The sequence below is a fragment of the Dendrobium catenatum genome, unplaced genomic scaffold (assembly GCF_001605985.2).
Source record: "Dendrobium catenatum unplaced genomic scaffold, ASM160598v2 fragScaff_scaffold_621, whole genome shotgun sequence".
Taxonomy (NCBI): Eukaryota; Viridiplantae; Streptophyta; class Magnoliopsida; order Asparagales; family Orchidaceae; genus Dendrobium; species Dendrobium catenatum.
In genome coordinates, this window is record NW_021319083.1 from 14205244 (window position 1) to 14224752 (window position 19509).

At 37.4% G+C, this 19509-nt stretch overlaps 1 protein-coding gene across 2 annotated transcripts; it reads left to right on the forward strand.

Annotated features, from left to right (window-relative positions):
* Nucleotides 1-1135: 1135 nt before the first annotated feature.
* On the forward strand, nt 1136-18133 carry LOC110095131 (NPC intracellular cholesterol transporter 1-related protein 1-like). Of its 2 annotated transcripts, XM_020820543.2 has the most exons (11): nt 1170-1293; nt 2435-2548; nt 2793-2857; nt 8044-8143; nt 8454-8561; nt 8950-9066; nt 9243-9393; nt 16657-16904; nt 17455-17643; nt 17826-17899; nt 17983-18133. In XM_020820543.2, exons 2-11 carry the CDS (start codon nt 2504-2506, stop codon nt 18116-18118), a joined length of 1233 nt encoding a protein of 410 aa, XP_020676202.1. In that variant the 5' UTR covers nt 1170-1293; nt 2435-2503; the 3' UTR covers nt 18119-18133. The 2 variants fall into 2 exon arrangements, with proteins under 2 accessions (XP_020676201.1, XP_020676202.1); XM_020820542.2 differs by lacking the exon at nt 2435-2548 and having other exon boundaries at nt 1136-1293.
* The last annotated feature ends 1376 nt before the right edge of the window (nt 18134-19509 follow it).

Sequence of the window (19509 nt, forward strand, 5' to 3'; positions counted from 1 at the left end):
TAGGTAGCAGTGATAATGGTTCGTGATATTTAAAATGCAGTAGTGCTAATAAGGGCATCTCCAACCGAACGCCAAACGAGCGTATGCCGTCCGTCCGTCGCTCCAACGGAACGCAAAAATTTTCACCATTTACTTGCAGGTGAACAGTGCGACGCCAATATTGGTGTCGCACTGTTTACCCACGCCATTTTACTCTCTCAACCGGTAAAACGCGCGAAAGGGAGAAGATCGTTAACTTCCGAAAAATATCTAAAATGACGTTTGATTGGAGCAGCACCAGGCCATTTTGGAGTTCTGCGTTATTTTGCATAAATTTTGGAGTTCTCCGTTGGAGATGCCCTAAGTGAACGAGCGGCAGATACATGTGATTTAAGATGACAATATCAGAGAATTTACAGCGTATTTGAAAATCACCCAACTCTAATGATTTGTGAATTTCAAATATTTTAAAATTTTATTTTGCATTTCATTTAATTCATACCCAATACTAACATTTCAAAACCCTTACATTTAGAATATTGCAAAGCCAAATTGCTGCAATGTATGAATATTTTAAAATAATTTACATCATATAAATTAAAATACCCTTAAATGTACTCTAAAATTATTGATTATATATATGACGTCACACAATCCAATGATATTCAAGATTATCATAACATAAATCAGGTAATAATATTCTTGCACATATTTTTCATTTCTCTCGAATCGCTCTTTAGGTTTTTGACAAATTCTTAAATTCATTAAAATGTGCAATGAAGAATAAAAAAAAAAAGAAAAAAGATATGTTGTTCAAATTTATTATAAGATGAATATAATACATATTATTTATTTATTATTAGATGAATATAATATAAATTATTTATTTATTACAATCGTCTTAAAATAATTCATAATGCTTTAAAATTAATCTCGACATATTTTTAATTTAAATATTCGATTAATATTTTTTAATAATGATGATTATTTTAAAATTATTGAATTATTTTGAGATAAATATAATGTATAAAAAATATTGGGTATTGCCCTTAATTTTCCCCAAATTTTTTTTTATTATATTTATTAAAAAAAATAAAAAATGATGCATTAAAAATTCATATTGGTTCGGAGTGACGCAATTCAAACCTCATATATAATGCCTGATTTGAGGTGGTATATGAGCATATCCTTTGGTGAGTTCGGTGGGACTTGCGCACAGCGTCTCTCCGTCTCTCCACAGAGCTTGCCATGGAAAGGGGGTCTCTTCTTCGTGGCCGTCTGGGCTTCGTTGCAGTGACGGTTGTCCTTTTGGAGGTACGAAGAAGCAGTAGGGTTTTTTATATTTTCATCCTCCATATTCTCCTGAGAAAGTTTGGGTCCCCAAAATACTAACCATGGTATTTGTATATGCTGGATTTGGTTTGAGATTGGTACTGTAACTGACTCAGTTTTTGCTTCTCGTGTAATTCATGCTGTATCGGTGGTTTCCTATTATTGCTTAAACATCTTTCTCTTGGAGTTATTGTTATGTTATCTGAGAAGAATATGACGCCATTAGTGATTGTTTATGGGGTTCTAGTTTAGGGAAAAAGTAGAATCATGGTGTTTTTATGCGGGATGATTTCATCTTTGGGGAGATGGGGATTATTAACTTTTTCTTAGAGGAGAATGTAGATATTCATTTTTTTCACTTTTCTTGCCAGTTTGAGATCTTCCTTTTTTTTTTTGGTGGAAAGATTAAGCCATTTGTCAATGCCATGAATGAAGTTATCTCCTATTGCTTCTGTTTTTTTTTTTCCATTTTGCCTGCTCATTGATTTCATAAACTCAAACGGAAAAAAAACATCGTCATTATTGGGGGTCAAGCTCAGTCTAATCTCCTGAGGAAAAAGGGTAAGATGAAGTGCTTGGCAAGGGGCATGTTGTCTTTTTTTCTTTTTCTCTTCTTTGCGTATGGCTAATTAGTTTTTCTAAATGTCTTTTTCCTTCACGGGCCTTAAAAGCGTTGGGCCTGGAGGTTTTGGTGTAAATTAAGTTATCTCTGGAAGGTTGACTATGTTTTGCCATTTATTTAATCATTTTTATGGTTTACGACCGGCTGTAGATGCAGTTTTTACGGTCACTGATGCAAGTAAATGATGCATGGCGTTTTTGGTAACAAAGACAGCTTCTACGAATACGTATTTGAGAAAATTGAAATTTTATATGATGAAGATCGAAATATTCTGGGTTTTTATTGTGGTGGGGTTTATTTCAGAACCTTCTTGCATTTAAGCATGACAAACTATGTTACAAAAATTGTCAACGATTAAATTCTGCATGTTCTGCTTTGTTGCGTGCCTTCACATGATAGTTATCTTTTGATAATTCATCATCGTATATCTTTCCTGGTTTTCAGTTTGCCTGGAATTATGATTCTGAACAGTTTGTAATTATTGTTTCACTGTCCCTACAGGATGCGAACTATTGATTAGTTGTTTCTTGCGGTGGATGCAACTGTATTATTCACTCTTTTTTTTCTAGCATGTGCCAACTGGGGACAATGCTAGTCCTAAAAGCCAGAAGACTGGTAGTTTTAGATGTGATAATGTTCATGAATTCCAGCAGATTGCTTCAAATATATTTCTTTATTTTTTGCTACTAATGATAAATGCTGGTAGTTGTACATGTAATTGCTCCTGATGTACTATGGAAACTGTTTATTAGTTATTTAGTTTGTCATCCATCATTATTTTGATTTGCGGAATCTTCTTTGTCATTAAACGCTACTATTTTACCAATTTATATATTTAAAAGCTACCTTTGACATGCAGGCCATATTTCTTGTATTTTCTGCAAAAGCTCAGGGCTCTTTCTCTCCATCCAATGCAACATCGGGGTAAGGATATATGTGCCAAATTTTAAAGATTTCTATAGCAATATAATGAAAATTAATGCTGGGTTGGCCTACCATTTTTGTGCTCATTTGGCTAACCTGATGTCCTTTGTTGCTTGGATCTTGACTAGAAAAAATTTAAGCGAATCATATCCTATTAGTGCATGAAAATTGAGGTTCTTTTCCTTTAGCATGAGTATGATTGAAATTTATGATTTTACTCTGGCTTGTTTTCATCTACAGTTTTGTATTGATGGGGGGACAATAAGGAGGTAATTTAGTGGCGGAGGTGGTAGGGTGACCGATCACTATGAGAGGCATTTCGAGCAAGGGGAATGAGCGACTGGAGATGGAGGGGGTAGAGCTGAACCATGGGGATCATATCATGCAAGGAGGAGGGAAGAAAGGTGGGATTCCCACCCTCGATACATGGAGGGAACCGTTGGAGGGAGAGGAAGTTGGAGTGGAGATGCTAGTGCCTAGTATAAGGAAGTTGAAGATATTGATATTTGAAGAGGAGGATACCCATGGTGGATTGTACCAGGTGGAGAGGTATTTCGCAGTGAATGGATTTAATGAGGAGGAGAAGCTTACGAAAACAGGGATATGTCTTGAGGGGAAAGCCCTGGCTTGGTTCCATTGGAGGGAGGCTAGATATCTAATCCACTCTTGGGAGGAGTTTAAGGATTGCTTGTTGTAACGTTTCTAAGCAATTCAGGAAGGAGACCTACATGAGCAATTCCTTGCCTTGACTTAGGAAGGGACCTTCACGGAGTATCAGAAGAGATTTGAGTTGCTATCAGGATGGTTGAGGGAGACTTTAGAAGCAATGTTGGAGGGAAATTTCATGAAGGGCTTAAAGCCTGACAGACAGTTTCGATTGTTGAGGCCAAAAGGTTTGAGGGAGTCGATGGAGCTAGCCCAAATAATAGAGGATCAGAGATAGATGGAGAGGATCAATAGGAGCATAGTCACAGAAGGCTCCTATAGGAGTGCCTATACATCACAGGAGGCTCCAATAGGAGCAGCAGTTTCCTATGATTTTTCAGTAGCCTAGTAGATTATCGCCACCCAGGGAGCATAACCACGCCATTACCTTGAAAGAGGGAGCTTCTCCTATTAGTGTTCGATCGTACCAGTAGCCGTAGATTCAGAAGGTTGAGATAGAGGCTCATCAGAGAGATGCTTGAGGCAGGGATTATCAGGCCCAGTGTGAGCCCCTTTTCTAGCCCAGGTCTATTGGTGAGAAAAAAGGACGGAAGTTAGAGGTTTTGCATGGATTATAAGACCCTAAACAAGGAAACTGGGCTGGCCAAGTTTCCTATTCCTGTGATTGATGAGCTGCTAGATGAGCTGTTTGGGGTGGTCATCTTCTCGAAGATTGACCTGAAGTCGGGGTACCACCAGATCAGAATGAATTTGGGGGATGTGCACAAGACAATCTTTAAGACTCATGATGGTTTCTATGAGTTTTTTGTGATGCCTTTCAACCTTATCAACGCTCCAACCACATTTCAATCCTTCATGAACCAGGTTTTTTAACCCTATCTTAGAAAAATTGTCTTAGTATTTTTTGATGACATCTTGATTTACAATCGTATAGAGGCAGAGCTTGTGGGTCACCTGAGGACTGTACGGGGACTTTGAGGGAGCATTGACTATATGCCAATCTGAAGAAATATTTCTTTGCACAGTCATAGGTGGAGTCCGTAAGACACATGATGAGCAGAGTGGGGGTAACAGCAAACCAAACCATGATTGGGGCTATATTGGATTGGCCTTTATCGAAGAACCTGAAGGAGTCGAGAGGGTTCTTAGGTCTCACCAGGTACTATCGAAAGTTTGTGCATTGGTATGGTACGATAGCATGACCATTGACGAAGCAGCTGAAAAAAGACAATTTCTACTATGGGGAAGTAGTAATACAAGCCTTCGAGCAATTGAAGTCATGAGCAACGTGCCAGATTAACACTTCCTAACTTTAGTAGACCATTGTGGTGGAGAGGGATGCATCTTGATATGGACTAGGGACAAAACTCTTGTAGGATCATCGACCCATTGATTATTTTAGCCTGGTGCCCACAACCAGGGCAAGGCTCAAGTCCATATATGAACGAGAGTTGATGGAAATTGTCTTAGCCATCTAAAAGTGGCGACCTTATTTGTTGAGGCGACACTTTATTGTCAGGACAAACTAGAGGAGTTTGAAGTTTCAACTAGAGCAGAGGATGGTGACTTAGGAGTATCAGATGTGGTTATCTAAGTTACTCGGATATGATTTTGATATCGCTCAGGATTGGAGAACCAGATCGTAAATATTAGTACAAATATTTGTTGAAGAGATAATAAAAAATTAGTACTAATATTTGGTTCCTACGTTTTTCTTCTTATCTACTTTCTGTTTTTACTTTCAAGACACATCAGCCACGTAGGCCAAAGTAACGAACACACATAAATGCCATAAGGGCGTTTGATTGGATCACGGGCGTAGGCCATGAACAAGGTGATGTGAATCCATGCATAGAAACAAGAACTGCTTGGGGATTTTAATATAAGATTATAAAAACTTTGCTAATTATAGATTTAGTGCTTACCCAAGTTAGGTTCTCGGAATTATCAATTAGAGACAATGCAAGGCTTTAAGTTACAACTAGATTAATGAGACAATATCAAATTAACAATATATAAATAGAGAGTAATGTTATGGCGAGAAACAATAATCCTCGGTTAACAAATAAAACTCTTCACCTTGGGTCTCTCACTCACGTTCTTGATGGTGGGGCTTTAACGGAGGAAGATTGAGAGCAAACCGAGCAACGCCACTAGGAGACAAATGGTGCCCAAGGTATAGACCGTTGGAGAAGTAGTCGGCGGCGGGGAATCCACGGGATGACTAGTGAGTATCCAACATCCGGGAGGAATATGCTCCTCGTCAAGTAATCCTCCACAGAAGAGTCCACGTCTAGGTTCACGTCGAAGAACGGAGATTCAAGGATGTTGGTTCGTTCTTGATCATCAAATAAGAAACCATGGTCGACTTCCGGATCGGCCATGCATGGTGGTGGCGACGGTTGGGAGGATCTCTCTTGAGATTGGTGAGGAGAAGGTGAGGGGATGATGGGCGAGGACATGGGAGGGTGAGCGGGCGGCTAGGGTTGGGGGTCTTTGGGTTGAAACAAGTAGCTTGGGGGGAAGGAGATGGGAGGGAAAATCTGAATTTAATTTCAGATTTTCATTAAAGGGGAAGGGCCAATTTGAAATTCAAATTAACCCAATTTAATTGTTGCTTGGGTGGGAAAGTGGAGATAGAAGGGGGCCGGCCATAGGGGCTGAGGAAAAAGGTCTAGGTTCAATGTATATGAGGCCCAATTGATTGCATACTTAATTAAACCAAATTATGAATTTAAATTCAGATTTGATTAGCATTGAGTATTTTCCTAATTGGGGTATATTCATTTGGGAAGATTTTAAAATTCAAATTTCACATTGAATTCCATTTAGAAACTTCCCAAATAACAAAGAGACAAATGAGGAAAGTAATAACAGCTCTCTTGAATTTGAATTTCAAATTCTAATGTGAGGGACAAGGTGGTTGGCGGAGGGGATCCAAGGATAGCGGCTGGGCGGATTCTGGTGGAGGAGGCGGGGATCAAAGGTGGACGGGTGAGGGCGGGTCGGGACGTAGTAGCTAGCGGATAGGGGAGGGGGCGGCTGCTGGACGGTCAGTGGCCGGTTTAGTGAAGCCGACGGCTAGGGGAGAAGGGAAGAATTGGAAGAAGAAGAAGATAGAAACCAAGAGCTCCCACAAAGGGGGCTGTTGGGTATTTCTTTGAGCCTCTCCTAGGCTAATCCTCACCTCTCAAGCTCTCACAAGCAAGAACTCAAAATATGAAATTTGTATTCATTCAACATTAACCTCATACAAAGATAAGGACCTCAATATATAGTTCCCAACAAAAGACTAGCACAAAGACTCATATGCCCCAAGGGCTACAACAATGACTCAACACCCACAGGGGTAAACTTGTAAACCGAAAATATCAAATAGAAAAAATACATGAAAATAATTCAAAGATATAGACTTTGAATCGTAGCCGTCGATCTACGATTCCTCCGATGGTATACGTGTCGAAATCTAATGTCCTCATCACAAGGACCACATGAGAACATGTGTTCTTGTTTGGTGTTCTCTATAAGAGTTGGCTTTGGTGGATTTTTTGACATCTATTATTTCTTTTTGTCCTTGGTGCTACAAGAAACTTGGAGTTCAATTTGGTTTAAAATGAGAAGTTTGACACTATAAACTGATATTTCTTTGTATTTTTGGTTGACGAAGAGTGACTACTTATTTCTTGGTGTTTTGCATGCCATTATGGCCTCATTTTTGTAGATCATATCCTCTCCTCTTTTGTGGGTAGTTTAGGACACTTTCAGCTTTGTTTTTATTTTTAAAAACTTATTTAGTTTGTGGCTTTTAACTATTTTTTAATTTTTATTTTTGAAAACTAAAAAAGTTTTTGAAAATACTCAAAAAAACTTTTTGGTTTTTTAAGGTCTTATTTTCTTAAATGAAAATCACCCTGGACATTTCCCACTTACACTGGCCATTAGTTACCACTGCTGTTTGCCACCATTGCCATCTGTCATCAGTGGCGGAGGGAAGGGGGGGCCAAGGGGGGCAATTTAGGCCCCCCCTGAATAAAATTTCTGGCTCCGCCACTGTCTGTCATCACCTTTTTATGCAATATGCAATAAATACAAAAGTACCACTAAATTAGGATACCAAACATATTTATATTTCATATTAAAGCATAAATAAAAGTAAACAAAAAACAAAATTAGATAGTGATCTCAAATGTCCCCCTAATCTTTTCTTCTTGTGGTTGATCTCTCAGGTTATTTACTTTTTTCCATTAGCCCAATTAGATGGGGGTGGTCTTTCCTCAGTTGATGACCTTTTATGATTTTAATTGAGCTTATCTCAAATCTTCTATTCCTTACCAATAATAGGTTCGGGCCTGGAAGTGAGCTTTAGACCTGTTTTTATATCAATGAAATGGACAACTATTTATCTTGAGTCCCATTTAGCTGCATTTTATATTCCATCTTAAGGTTTTCATATATCTTCCATTTTTCTCAGTATGTTTTCAGATGTCTGACTTTTTTTCTACGGCCTTCGGTCTTTTCAGAGGTGTGCATAGAGAGGGTTATTGCTCTATGTATGGTATTTGTGCACAACGCAGTGATGGGAAGTTTTTGAATTGTGCTAGTGGCAGCCTTTCTACCAAGGTTAGACAAACTGTATTTTTTTTTCCACTGCTCTCCTTGTTTAATAAATTTGCTTTCCCACAAATGCTGTTCAAGTTTGTGGTAACCGATCGGTTGAGTAGGAGAGTATAATAATATGACATGGAACTTGAGTGTATGGCAGTATAATATTGTTCATTAAAAATTGGTCACTTTGTGGTCAATACTAAATTTGGGCAATATTACACTGGTGATGTTTGGGCTTAAGAATTATGATTTACTGATTTTTGATATCTCTTTATTTTTTGGCCATCGCTTACTATGTATATATAAACATATTTTCATTTCTCAGCCAGATGATTTGCTCTCTTCTAAGATCCAGAGTTTATGCCCTACAATCACCGGCAATGTCTGCTGCAGTGCAGCTCAATTTGAGACATTGCGTGATCAAGTCCAGCAAGTAAGTTTTTAGCTATAGTCAATGCCAAGTTTCTATTCAAAATGTCACCTTTTACTTGTCTTTTTTTTTTTTCTTAAATGTTCTGGTTGGGGTGGGGTAGGTGGAGGCTGTTTTCCTCAGTTGAGTTTTGGTTGGTGTCTCCTTCAGTTCTCAATGCAATGGGACATTTGTCTTAATCAAAGTTCTAACTCTTTCCTAGCTTGCTGTAATCTTCTGATTATCTAGCAACAAGGTCATCGGTCATTGGGTATCTCTGTTATATATATATATATATATATGGTCAATCTTTTCTTGATTTCATATTGACTTATGCAACGCCTCATGCAAGCAGATATTTATGGTCAAGCGTTTCTTGGTTTCATATTGACTTATTCGACGCCTCATGCAGGCAGTTCCTTTACTTGTAGGGTGCCCGGCATGCTTGAGGAACTTTTTAAATCTTTTCTGCGAACTCTCCTGCTCTCCAAATCAGAGTTTATTTATAAATGTGACTTCTACTAAACAGGTTTTAGTTAACTATTTTTTTTAACTCTTACTATTACTTCTCAATGTTATTCTTAAATGCAACGTTCTACCTTACTTCCCTCACAGTGCTTTAATGCTTAGCCTTTTCTGTTGTCATTCAATGCACAATAGCCATCGTCACATGATCTCTTATGATGTTTCCCTTCACACTTGCAGGTAAATAATACCATGACTGTTAATGGAATTGATTATTTCATAACAAATACCTATGGGGAAAAGTTTTATAACTCTTGCAAAGATGTAAAATTTGGTAGCATGAATACTCGAGTAATGGATTTTATTGGCGCTAGTGCTCAAAATTTCAGAGGTATGTATGCGTCAATACATCATTTCTTTTGGTTTTCAATTTTGTATAGAGTGAATAGTAGTACTGTTTTCACTATATGATTACATTCATTGGCATTAACTTATTAATTATGCTAATCAATAACATTGCGGTCTAAATATATATGTATATAATCATTAATGCATAACACACAGAATGCTATATGTATAAACATTTATGCATTTATGATCATTATTTTTTGTAATATATCCTTTTAAATATATTTTGAATACTTTTATATTAATAAAAAATATTATTAGTTACTAAAAATCGTGCGCCTCTTGTGTTGTTAGGCAGTTCCAGCTATGGGTCCCATTGGAGGTCGAGTTTCTCTATCATGACTTGTCGGCTACGTGCTAAATACCGGTGAAGGCATATGTTAGTATATATTTAGTTCTCTGATTTACTCGGCTCTTTCATAGGCGAGTGGAGAAAAGGATAAGCGAATAATATTAGATGTGACTATCAAATATGGAGGAAAGTAAATGTAGACTTACTGACCTATTTTTAATGTAGCCTAAGTGATTGTGTTAACCTCACATTAATCAAAGTGATGTGACACCAGCCTACAATTGGCTATTTATAAATAAGGGGCTTGTGCCAAGTGAGTTTTACTTTTTTTTGTTTCGGTGATTTAACATATTGTGAGTCTTGAGAAAATGAACCTTCCTAACATAGATTGCTCTCATGTGAGGGCTTGGAAGATGATCGCTTTCATCAAGGATAAGCTAAGAGGATGGAGAAGGTGACTGGGATCTCATCGAGTAGAGAAGTTAAAGGCAACTCCAAGGCCGCACAAGAATCCAACAAACTCGATGTCTCCCGTCTTATGAAGAAGAGTAGGGCTAGCTCTGGAGTGGCGATTGTAGCATGTTGTGTTAACTATGGTGATTGGTGATATTGAGACTGCCACTGTGGATGGTGGTGTCGATCCTTCTATTTGGATTGTTCTGCTTCTTAATGAGGATGATGAGCCTCTTGGCATGTTGCTAAAGATGCTAGTGATGTTTGGCACCCAATATTAGAGAATGTGGAGGTCTCCTCTACTGAAATTGATGCTAGTTCTTAAGTGCATCTATTTGGGGTAGGAAAGAGAAAATTAAAAAATTTAAGTATTTGGAAATAGCATTATTAGGAAAAAAAAGACATGCACTATGAGAGAGCCTTTAGTCTGTGTTTACTCAAGAAACCTAATGTGGCATTCGACAAGAGATGAAAGATTTTGTAATAGTGGGTGCTCTCTCGATGCTCGAATGGGAATATCCTGTGTGATAGAGTGCTGGTTGTGCCTCATACTTTATTAGATCTTTCGATTGAAGAGATTTTGCTATTAATTATAGGGGCATTGCCTATAGAGGAAATTCAAAATATTGAGCCTTTTTGAGTGGCTAATCTCACAGGTGATAAAGAGTAGGCAACGGGTGTATACTCTTGAATACCTATGTAGGTGTCTTGTAGCCTGCAAGTTACCTTCGGGTTGAGCGAATATAGGATGCATTCAACTCTCGAAGTTACTCGTTTAAGGGAATCACTCAAGAGCCGGAATGATCTTAACTCTTGAGCATAGTGGACCAAGGTCAGTCACCACTATCAAGCAATCGCCAACAAGAGGGCGACCTCAAAAGTTCCTCTCAGCTAGGCAACCCTTATTCGTCTAAGCCAAAATTGAGATCCACATATCTATCATATCGGAGCTACCAAGATACAATGCCTCTCCCCAAAAAACTCTCCATAAAAGATCCAAAGACATCCTCAGATGTTACTCGCCTTTTCACCACAACAGGGTGACTCAGATTACTCAATCTACCATCCACAGCAGCTAAACAACACTCGCCTCTCACCGCCTCGATGGGGCGACCACAATATTCGACCTAGTCCATCTCACCCTCTCAGATCGCCGATGTGCTCGACACCTCCAAACTATCGAAATAAACTGATGGGACAACTATGTATAATATCCCCATTCCTGTTTCCTTTCAAATCCTATAAGGAGAGGAGGAAGGAAACGAAAAGTGTTCGACTCATATTCAAACTCGAAATTCAGACTCATACAACCGATCAAACAATCTAATTTTTCTCTAGAATTCCATACTGAAGATCCTATGGAGATTCCTTGAAGGAAAACTCTACATTAATGTTGATGAAACTTTTGGAGCTTGCCAATAGCCATGTCAATGTTGAGGAATACAACCGAGTGTTTGAACCTATTGCAATTGTCTCATGCCACCATCCTGTTGCAAAGAGAAACCTTCCTCCCATAAAGGCACAAGAGGGTATTAAATCTCAAGGGAAGAGAAATCGAGCACCCAACTTCCAGCGCGAAAAAAGGTATCCCAATCCTTATGACGTTCCACATGTCTTCATTTTTCCATAAGGCTGAACACCACATGCATCAAGATCTAGAAAGACACACCGAGAGGTTGCTCACTTGTCCTCAAGAAACTTAATGTATACTCCGCTGAGAGTACTCATGGCCGAGCTTGTTGAGGCAATCAAGAATAAGGAGTTCTTTGAGGGTCCGGTGCATATGAAGATCCAAACGACTCTATAACACAACTCGATATTATGTGTTCCACAAGGACCAAGGGCATGATACTAAAGAATGCCGACACCTGCGAAACCTAGTCGAAGAACTCATCAAGAAAGGAAAGCTTAAAGAATTCAAGCTCGCCAATCCAAAACTGCAACCAGGGAAAGCTCCACTCGAAGAAACAATGAATGAGCCGAGACCGGCTCGATCTATTCACATCACAGAGGTTGTACCCGTAATACAAGAGGTGACCAAAAAAGCACACTTGCACCAATAAAGAAACCACGAATTGCTAAATTTCAATACTTTCCCATGCTCCCAATATGTCGATGATGCCTAAGCAAACTTCAGCAACATAGACAAACCTACTGGAGATGACTAACAAAACTTCCATATCCTTCATAGCCCTCATCGCAAAAATGTTAACTATGTTGACCCCAAGCCAGAGAAAGCCAAGGGAGTATGAGCACCAGCACCTGTTCAGCAACCCTCCCAGAACGTCGTAGAAATGCATAGGGACATTTCACTTAGACTTAACATCTTTTATCGAACTTTCAGTACCCGCTATCACGAGAGATGACTAAAAAAGCACTCCTAAACCTTCAAAGAAGCCACAAATTGCCAAAGTCAATACTGCCTCATGCTCCCAATATGTCAATGATGCCTAAGTAAACTTCAGCAATAGAGACAAACCTATAGGAGATGCCTAAGTAAACTTCAACATCCTTCATAGCGCTTGTCGCAGAAATGTTCACTATGTTGACCTGAGCCAGAGGAAGCCGAGGGAGGATGAGCACCAACACCAACACCTATTCAGCAGCCCTCCCAGTATGATACACTACTTCAAAGATTTGATCAGTGGGAGATTCGATTCGATAACTATGTAGCAGAGCAGAGCCAACAACCCGAAAATGATATGGCTTGGCTTGGAGTGCAATTCACATCGAGTCAACAATTCTTCTAACCATCACTATCAATGTTTAAAATTGCGTATTCGGATATTGAGGCGTTTTTCATTCGTGAGGCGAGGCGTAAGCCTCAAAATCAAAAGATTGCGTAAACATAAAATAATAAATTTTTTATATACTAATGAGTGAATAATATAAAACATAAAAAGCATAAGATATGAAGTGAAATCAAAATATCCCAATAATAAGACAACATGAAATATAGTTCAACTCAAAATTCTATCTTATCATAAATCCCAGAATTCTTTTCATTAAAACTTAATTCTAATTTCCAAAAAATTAATAGACAATGACTATCACATAGAACTCATAAGTCATCAACCACTGTCATCACTACGGGAAGTTTCTTCATTTGATCAGTCATTGATGATGAACTGCTTGTCTCCCATTTTCACTCCTTCTCCTAATTAGAGTCAATGTCGAGCATTTACTTCAATATTTTAGTACGTTTTAATATATGTATAGCGTCGAGCGTAAGCCTCATCCAGGACGGCGAGGCGGGCCTCAATCAAATTGATGGCACAAGCCTCATAAAAAAAACTCGAGGCGTAAGCATCGAGGCGTTTTTTTACTGGAATTGCGCAAAGGCGGGCTCTCAAGGCGAGCCTCATACTTGCGCAACTTAAACCATGATCACTATTACCATCTCCACCTGATCAGGAACCCTACATATTTTAGTTATTTATTTTTAGTGCTCTGGCCATTGGTCTGTTATTGTTTTTATGTCTTCTGCTATGTGTAAATGCCTATTTTATTTTAGGTGTCTTTGGTTTAGTTGTTTTTGCTCCTTTTTAGTGATGCCAAAACGGAGCTAGATATGTTGTTGTTCGTTTACACTTCTATGTTTAAGTTATGACAGTCATACTATTTTGCATTTTTTTTTTATGCGTTCATGTTCATTATGCTTTTTATTTTGATGCTCATTTTCTTCTTATTCATTTTTATTCTCTCTTTTTAAAATAAAAAAATTATATATATACATACTAATTACTATATATATATACTCTAATTATATATTTATATATATATATTCTATATATATAATATAAAAAAAAACTCTCCTTATTTTCCAAAAGTTTCAACTAGTAAGGGGTTTTAGAAATAACAAAAAAAATCATTTTTATAGTTATTTTCCAACGATGTTATTGTCATCATCAAAAGGGGGAGATTATTGCAAATATGAACCCAAGTCCTGGGATTTTGATGATAACAAATATTATTGGACTCCTTAATATGCTATCTCCTGTTAATTACTATTATTGCATATATGTTCCTCTTGTGCACTAACATTTTAGATCCACCGTACACTGTGCAAAATTGTTTAGCTCAAGATTAGGTAGAATAGGATTAAAGTGTCTTCAAGAGTTTGTATTTTTGCTTTTTCTTATTTCTACATATCTTGAGTTAAAATTATATATTTGGTGGATATTAGACTTAGTGATCATCCACACACACTCAAGAGAGTGAGAGTAAAAAATATTTATAAAATGAATAGAATTTACTTGGCTTAACTCAAAACTTAGCTCAAAATCGAACACGGTTGACTAGATTTGAACTAGGCTCAAGTTAAAATTTGAAACTTAATTGATTTGCTTTTACTCAACTCAAAATCATTCTTACGTGCAATGATCGCTCGCCAACAAGTATACTAATATTTGCTACAATGCAATTCACTGATTACGAGGAAACAAGAAAGAAAACAAAAATCAGCCCTTGGAATCCTGCTTCATAGTGAACTACTGGCCCTTTTCTACTTGATCACAATCAATTTCTTTGAACTGCAGCATTGCAAATCTATGACTCATATCAATGGTAACTAGCTACGGTCTTTAGTAGCGATTCCAATCATTGAGCAAATAACAATAACAACAACAAGAAACAACAAGGACCCATAAACTGGGCAAATTATTGCATCCGGTCACCGGATGCGGAGGATAGGTTCGGACATCCAATAAAAACTTGCCACGTCACCTGCGCTTTTGACTTGCGCTTTGACTGCGCTTTTGACTTGCACTTTGACTTGCATTTTGACTGCGCTTTGCCTGCGCTTTTCCTGCACTTTTTCTGCGCTTAATTTAAAATAATATCTTATTAATACCCGAACCTATTTCCCCGTCCGGTGACCGGATGCAATAATTTGCCCATAAACTGACCTGTCTCAAGCCAACACAATTTTTATAAGAGAATACCACTCATTTTCAATAGGTTCACCACCATAAACATGTTACATCAAAACTATTAAAAACTATAAAATGGACTACTACGGCAATATTAATGTGCAAAATTTGCATATCCGATGAGTATAGACTTTCAGAATTTATCATTTTGCTAAGCTTGGAAAAATTCAGCTCTGATGAATCATATATTTAATATTTATTAAAGAATATTTGTACATAACTATTGTGCTTCGTGTAATATAATCCGATAATCATTACGAGCTTTGTCACAGTCACAAGATTCCTATGATATCCACCATCAATAATGAATTTGAACTCATAATTTAATATAATGAAGATAAACTAAAAATAAGATATGAACAGTAAAGACGTACAACATATAGAGTTATGTAACAATAGGAAATACACCTAGGACGCTTAAACATGAAATAAATTAATACATAGGATTTGACTTTACATGTCCATTATTGCATAAAATAAATATGGAAGTCCAGTAAAGGAAACAAAACAAATTCGAATTTCCAATTGATGGAAACATGCATCAGGAGTTAGATCTGTTAAATTCAGAGAATTGGAGAGGGAAAATGCTTAATTTTATTGCACAAACTTATCCCTATTTATAGATCTATATAAGATATCTTAATAAAGAAACAAATAACAAAATAATGCATAATTGCTCTAATATAATCTTCCTAAATCAGCCATCTAAATATGGAAGGAGATTAGTGTGATTCAGGTGAGCATCCCACCTATGCCCATCTTAGCCGTTGGATCAAAATGTCAACTCATTTAGTAAAGGCAGAGGAGAGGTTGATGTGTGGGATTTGAAGCGGAGGCATAGGGCCATGTTGAGAGGCAAGGGTGATAATGGAGTGGTGGAGGAAAATAAATCAATGACGGTGGAGATTGGCAGATTACACCAAAGAAATGATGAAGACAATTCACGGGTGGTCGTGTTATGCTGGGTGAAATTTGTCAGTGATCTTTTTCTTTGTGGTCATCATTGGACGGCGGCATAGTTGCTGAATGGGGAAGGAACAAAGAGAATTAAAGAATATGATATTTTTTGCGTTTTAAAAATTGAATGGTTATTTTTTCAATAGTAAGAATGGGGTATTAAATATGTAAATACTTCATATTTTCGTGGCATACAGATTACACTCCTAAAATTAGGATGAATCTAATCCTAGCCTATTGTCCATGCTCCTTATCACAAAATCTAATTCATATTGAAATTTAATACGTGCATAAACAATTGATGAACATCAACTTTTAACAATAAATTTGGCATCTTCGCTTTATTGTCCTTCATTTCTTCGGAGTCCATGAGATCTGACAAACCTATGTACACTGCTAGTTAGATGACATATTTGCTAAATGGTTTTGCATTTGGTAGCATAATAGTCATATACTTGGTTCCTAAATAATGAATCTGTATATATATTCGCAATTCTCATTTTCTGAGATGCATAGAAATACCATTTATATATATTGCTTCCTCTGCTCTAAATTTGCTCTTAATGTTTATTATTTCTACTATGACCCCTGATGCTGTGGTGCGTAATGGTAGATTTTTTAGCTTTTCTTGGGAGGCAAGCAGCATTGAATACACCAGGGTCACCGTACAAAATTGACTTTCAAACCAATGCTCCTTTATCATCTGGGATGAAGCCCATTAACTCAAGTGTCTATTCTTGTGGTGATTCCTTGTTGGGCTGTTCTTGTGGTGATTGCTCTTCTTCATCTACATGCTCTGATTCTGCACCTCTAGATCTACTTGAGAAAGATTCATGCAAAGTTGCAATGGGTTCTGCAAGCGTAAGTCATGATAAATTGATGATTTTGTGGTCTTTATGCGTTGTTGGCTATCCCATGGGTTAGTTCTGTGAAACCTCTAAAGTAAAAGATGCTAAACTCTTAAATATCGCGGCGCCTTTTTGTGTAATGGTTGAAATTTTTGTAAGAAACTTTGCAGTTTAGCGTGATCATCCTAGAGCAATTCTGGGATGGGTGACCTACTGAGAAGTTACACCAACATGACAAAAAACCGTGAGGTTCTTAGGCCAAAGCGAACCATATTTCGATAGTTAAGAGTTTGAGCTATTACTGATTCTCTCGTCGAGGATAGTTCAGACATTGCTTAATACCTAATTAGTGATGCAAATTGACATTTATGTTGCAATTGTGAGAATATTTTAGAAACTAACCCTGGAAAGCTCATCCAAACATTACTTTCTAATTTATTTAAAGATGAGAAGAGCATATTGAATATTTCACTTGTAGCTTAAGACGTTGTTTAGTTTTCCTTTTGGAGTAAAAGAGATGTTGGAGACTTCTATGAAGATTGTTCAGCTTTTAATTTTTTCAGGTGAAATGTGTAGATTTCTCTTTAGCCGTTCTGTACATTACAGCCATTTCTGCATTGTTGCTATGGGGGTTCTTGTTTAGGAAAAGAGAAAGAGGACCCGTTTCTGAACCAGAACCCTTTTGTAAGGACAGTGGTGATAATGAGCTTCTTTCTGGGTACAAGCAGCAAAACACTAACCCACCTATGCATGTAAGTTCTATGACCGCTCTATTTTTTTTTCTTTTGAATTGTCTATATTCCAACTTGCCTTCAGAGCATTGTCATCCACACTATTCAACCATTTTAAAAGAAAGTTTAAATGTTCTGGAAAGCATCAATTATGTTTTCCAGTTGTTGATTCTGCCTGACCTAATTTTTTTAATGGTTTATAGATGTCAAAATGGTCTATTTTGTTGAAAGTTCTTCAACCTGCCATTGTTCAGGATTTTATGGCCAGAATTTTCAGGTTATTTCAGCTCTCTTGGATAAAAATCTTATTGCCGAAGATAACATGATTTCTTATTTTTGCTGAAAGCCCATTGGGCGCAGGAAATATGGAGCATTTGTTTCCAGAAAGCCAACTCTTGTTCTGTCTTTATCACTAGCTGTTCCAATTCTTCTTTGTATAGGTCTTATCCGTTTTAGAGTGGAGACAAAACCCGAAAAGGTACTCAATCTAACTTGATTAGCAATCCGGAAGGTTTTTTCCTATATTATTTTTGCGAGCATTGTTATTTTTACTATTGAGGTTTAAACTAATCGCGTTTGCCTCTTGCTTTTTCATTAACTATGCAAAATTCTCTTGCATAAAATATCATCCTACTAATATCCCATCTTTTCCTATTGCCTTTTAATAGACTTGACATGTTCCTTTTTGTAGTAATTATATCAAATGAGCGAGGGCATTTAAGCAATTTCTTTACAAGCTTTAATCGTATTACTTTGTACCCCGCAACTCTACAACGTGCAATCTATCAGAAATTGGCTTGGAAGTTCAGAATATCGAGGCTGGGACAGATGATCAGACAAATATTTAATATTCATCTACTAGCATCGCTAATATCAAAATGATTGTTCATACTTTTTCATAATAAAAACTTCAAATATATTCTAACAACTAGTAAATCATGAAATTCTTTCTAAATCAAAACTATAAAAATCTAGTGTAAATACCTTTATCTTGTAGTGCCATGTCTACAATAAATTGATTTTCTTCATCCACTTATTTAGTTCTTAGTATCTTATCATGAAAATATTAATTATAATAATGATGTGTTATCATTATTTAATAGACACATTATATATCTAAATTTTAGTAATGTAACATAATCCAGAAAGTAATATGCAGGCTTTTCATAATAAATACATCAATATAAATCAATCGATAGTTCATAATATTCAAATATGACTGATGGGGACATCAGAGCCTGGAAAGTCTATGAGAGACGTGGTCGTTGATCTACGACCACGATTGAGTCGATGTATTTCTGAGTTGTATTATTTATGTTCTTTATTATTATGTCATGTTGTATTTGCTTTATCAGTGTTTTCGTTTTTACCCCTTAAGGGAGGTCGTATGTAACCCCAGTGGGCGTCGTTGTCTTTTATTTTTTTGAGTCTTTGTACAAGGCTATATATAGCCCCATTGTTCTCTTTTCATGTTAATGAATGAATGATGAATTTTCTTCCCCTTTGATTTCTTTGTGAGATCGTGAAAGTGTTTGAGAGAGAAATCCCTAAGAGAGGGAAGTCGGATCACCCACCAACCTTGGAGATGGCCGGGTTCGTGGTTCTACCTTCTCTACCTCTTTCTCCCCTCCTTCCTCCCTCAACTAGCCGCTGCCTAGAAATCCTCTCCATCTTCGTAAGCCGCCGGCCACCATATAACTCTACCTTACCATCGGTTAACCCCAACTCCCCCTCCACCCTCACCCGACCCCTCTCCCTTCACCCCACCGAAATCCCACACCAATTCCCCACCAACCCGCTAACCCTATCCCCCTCTCTCTCCCTCCAAAATTCAAATCCCCCTCCTTGAAATCATTCCATAAATGACCCCCCTTAATTTGGGAAGGC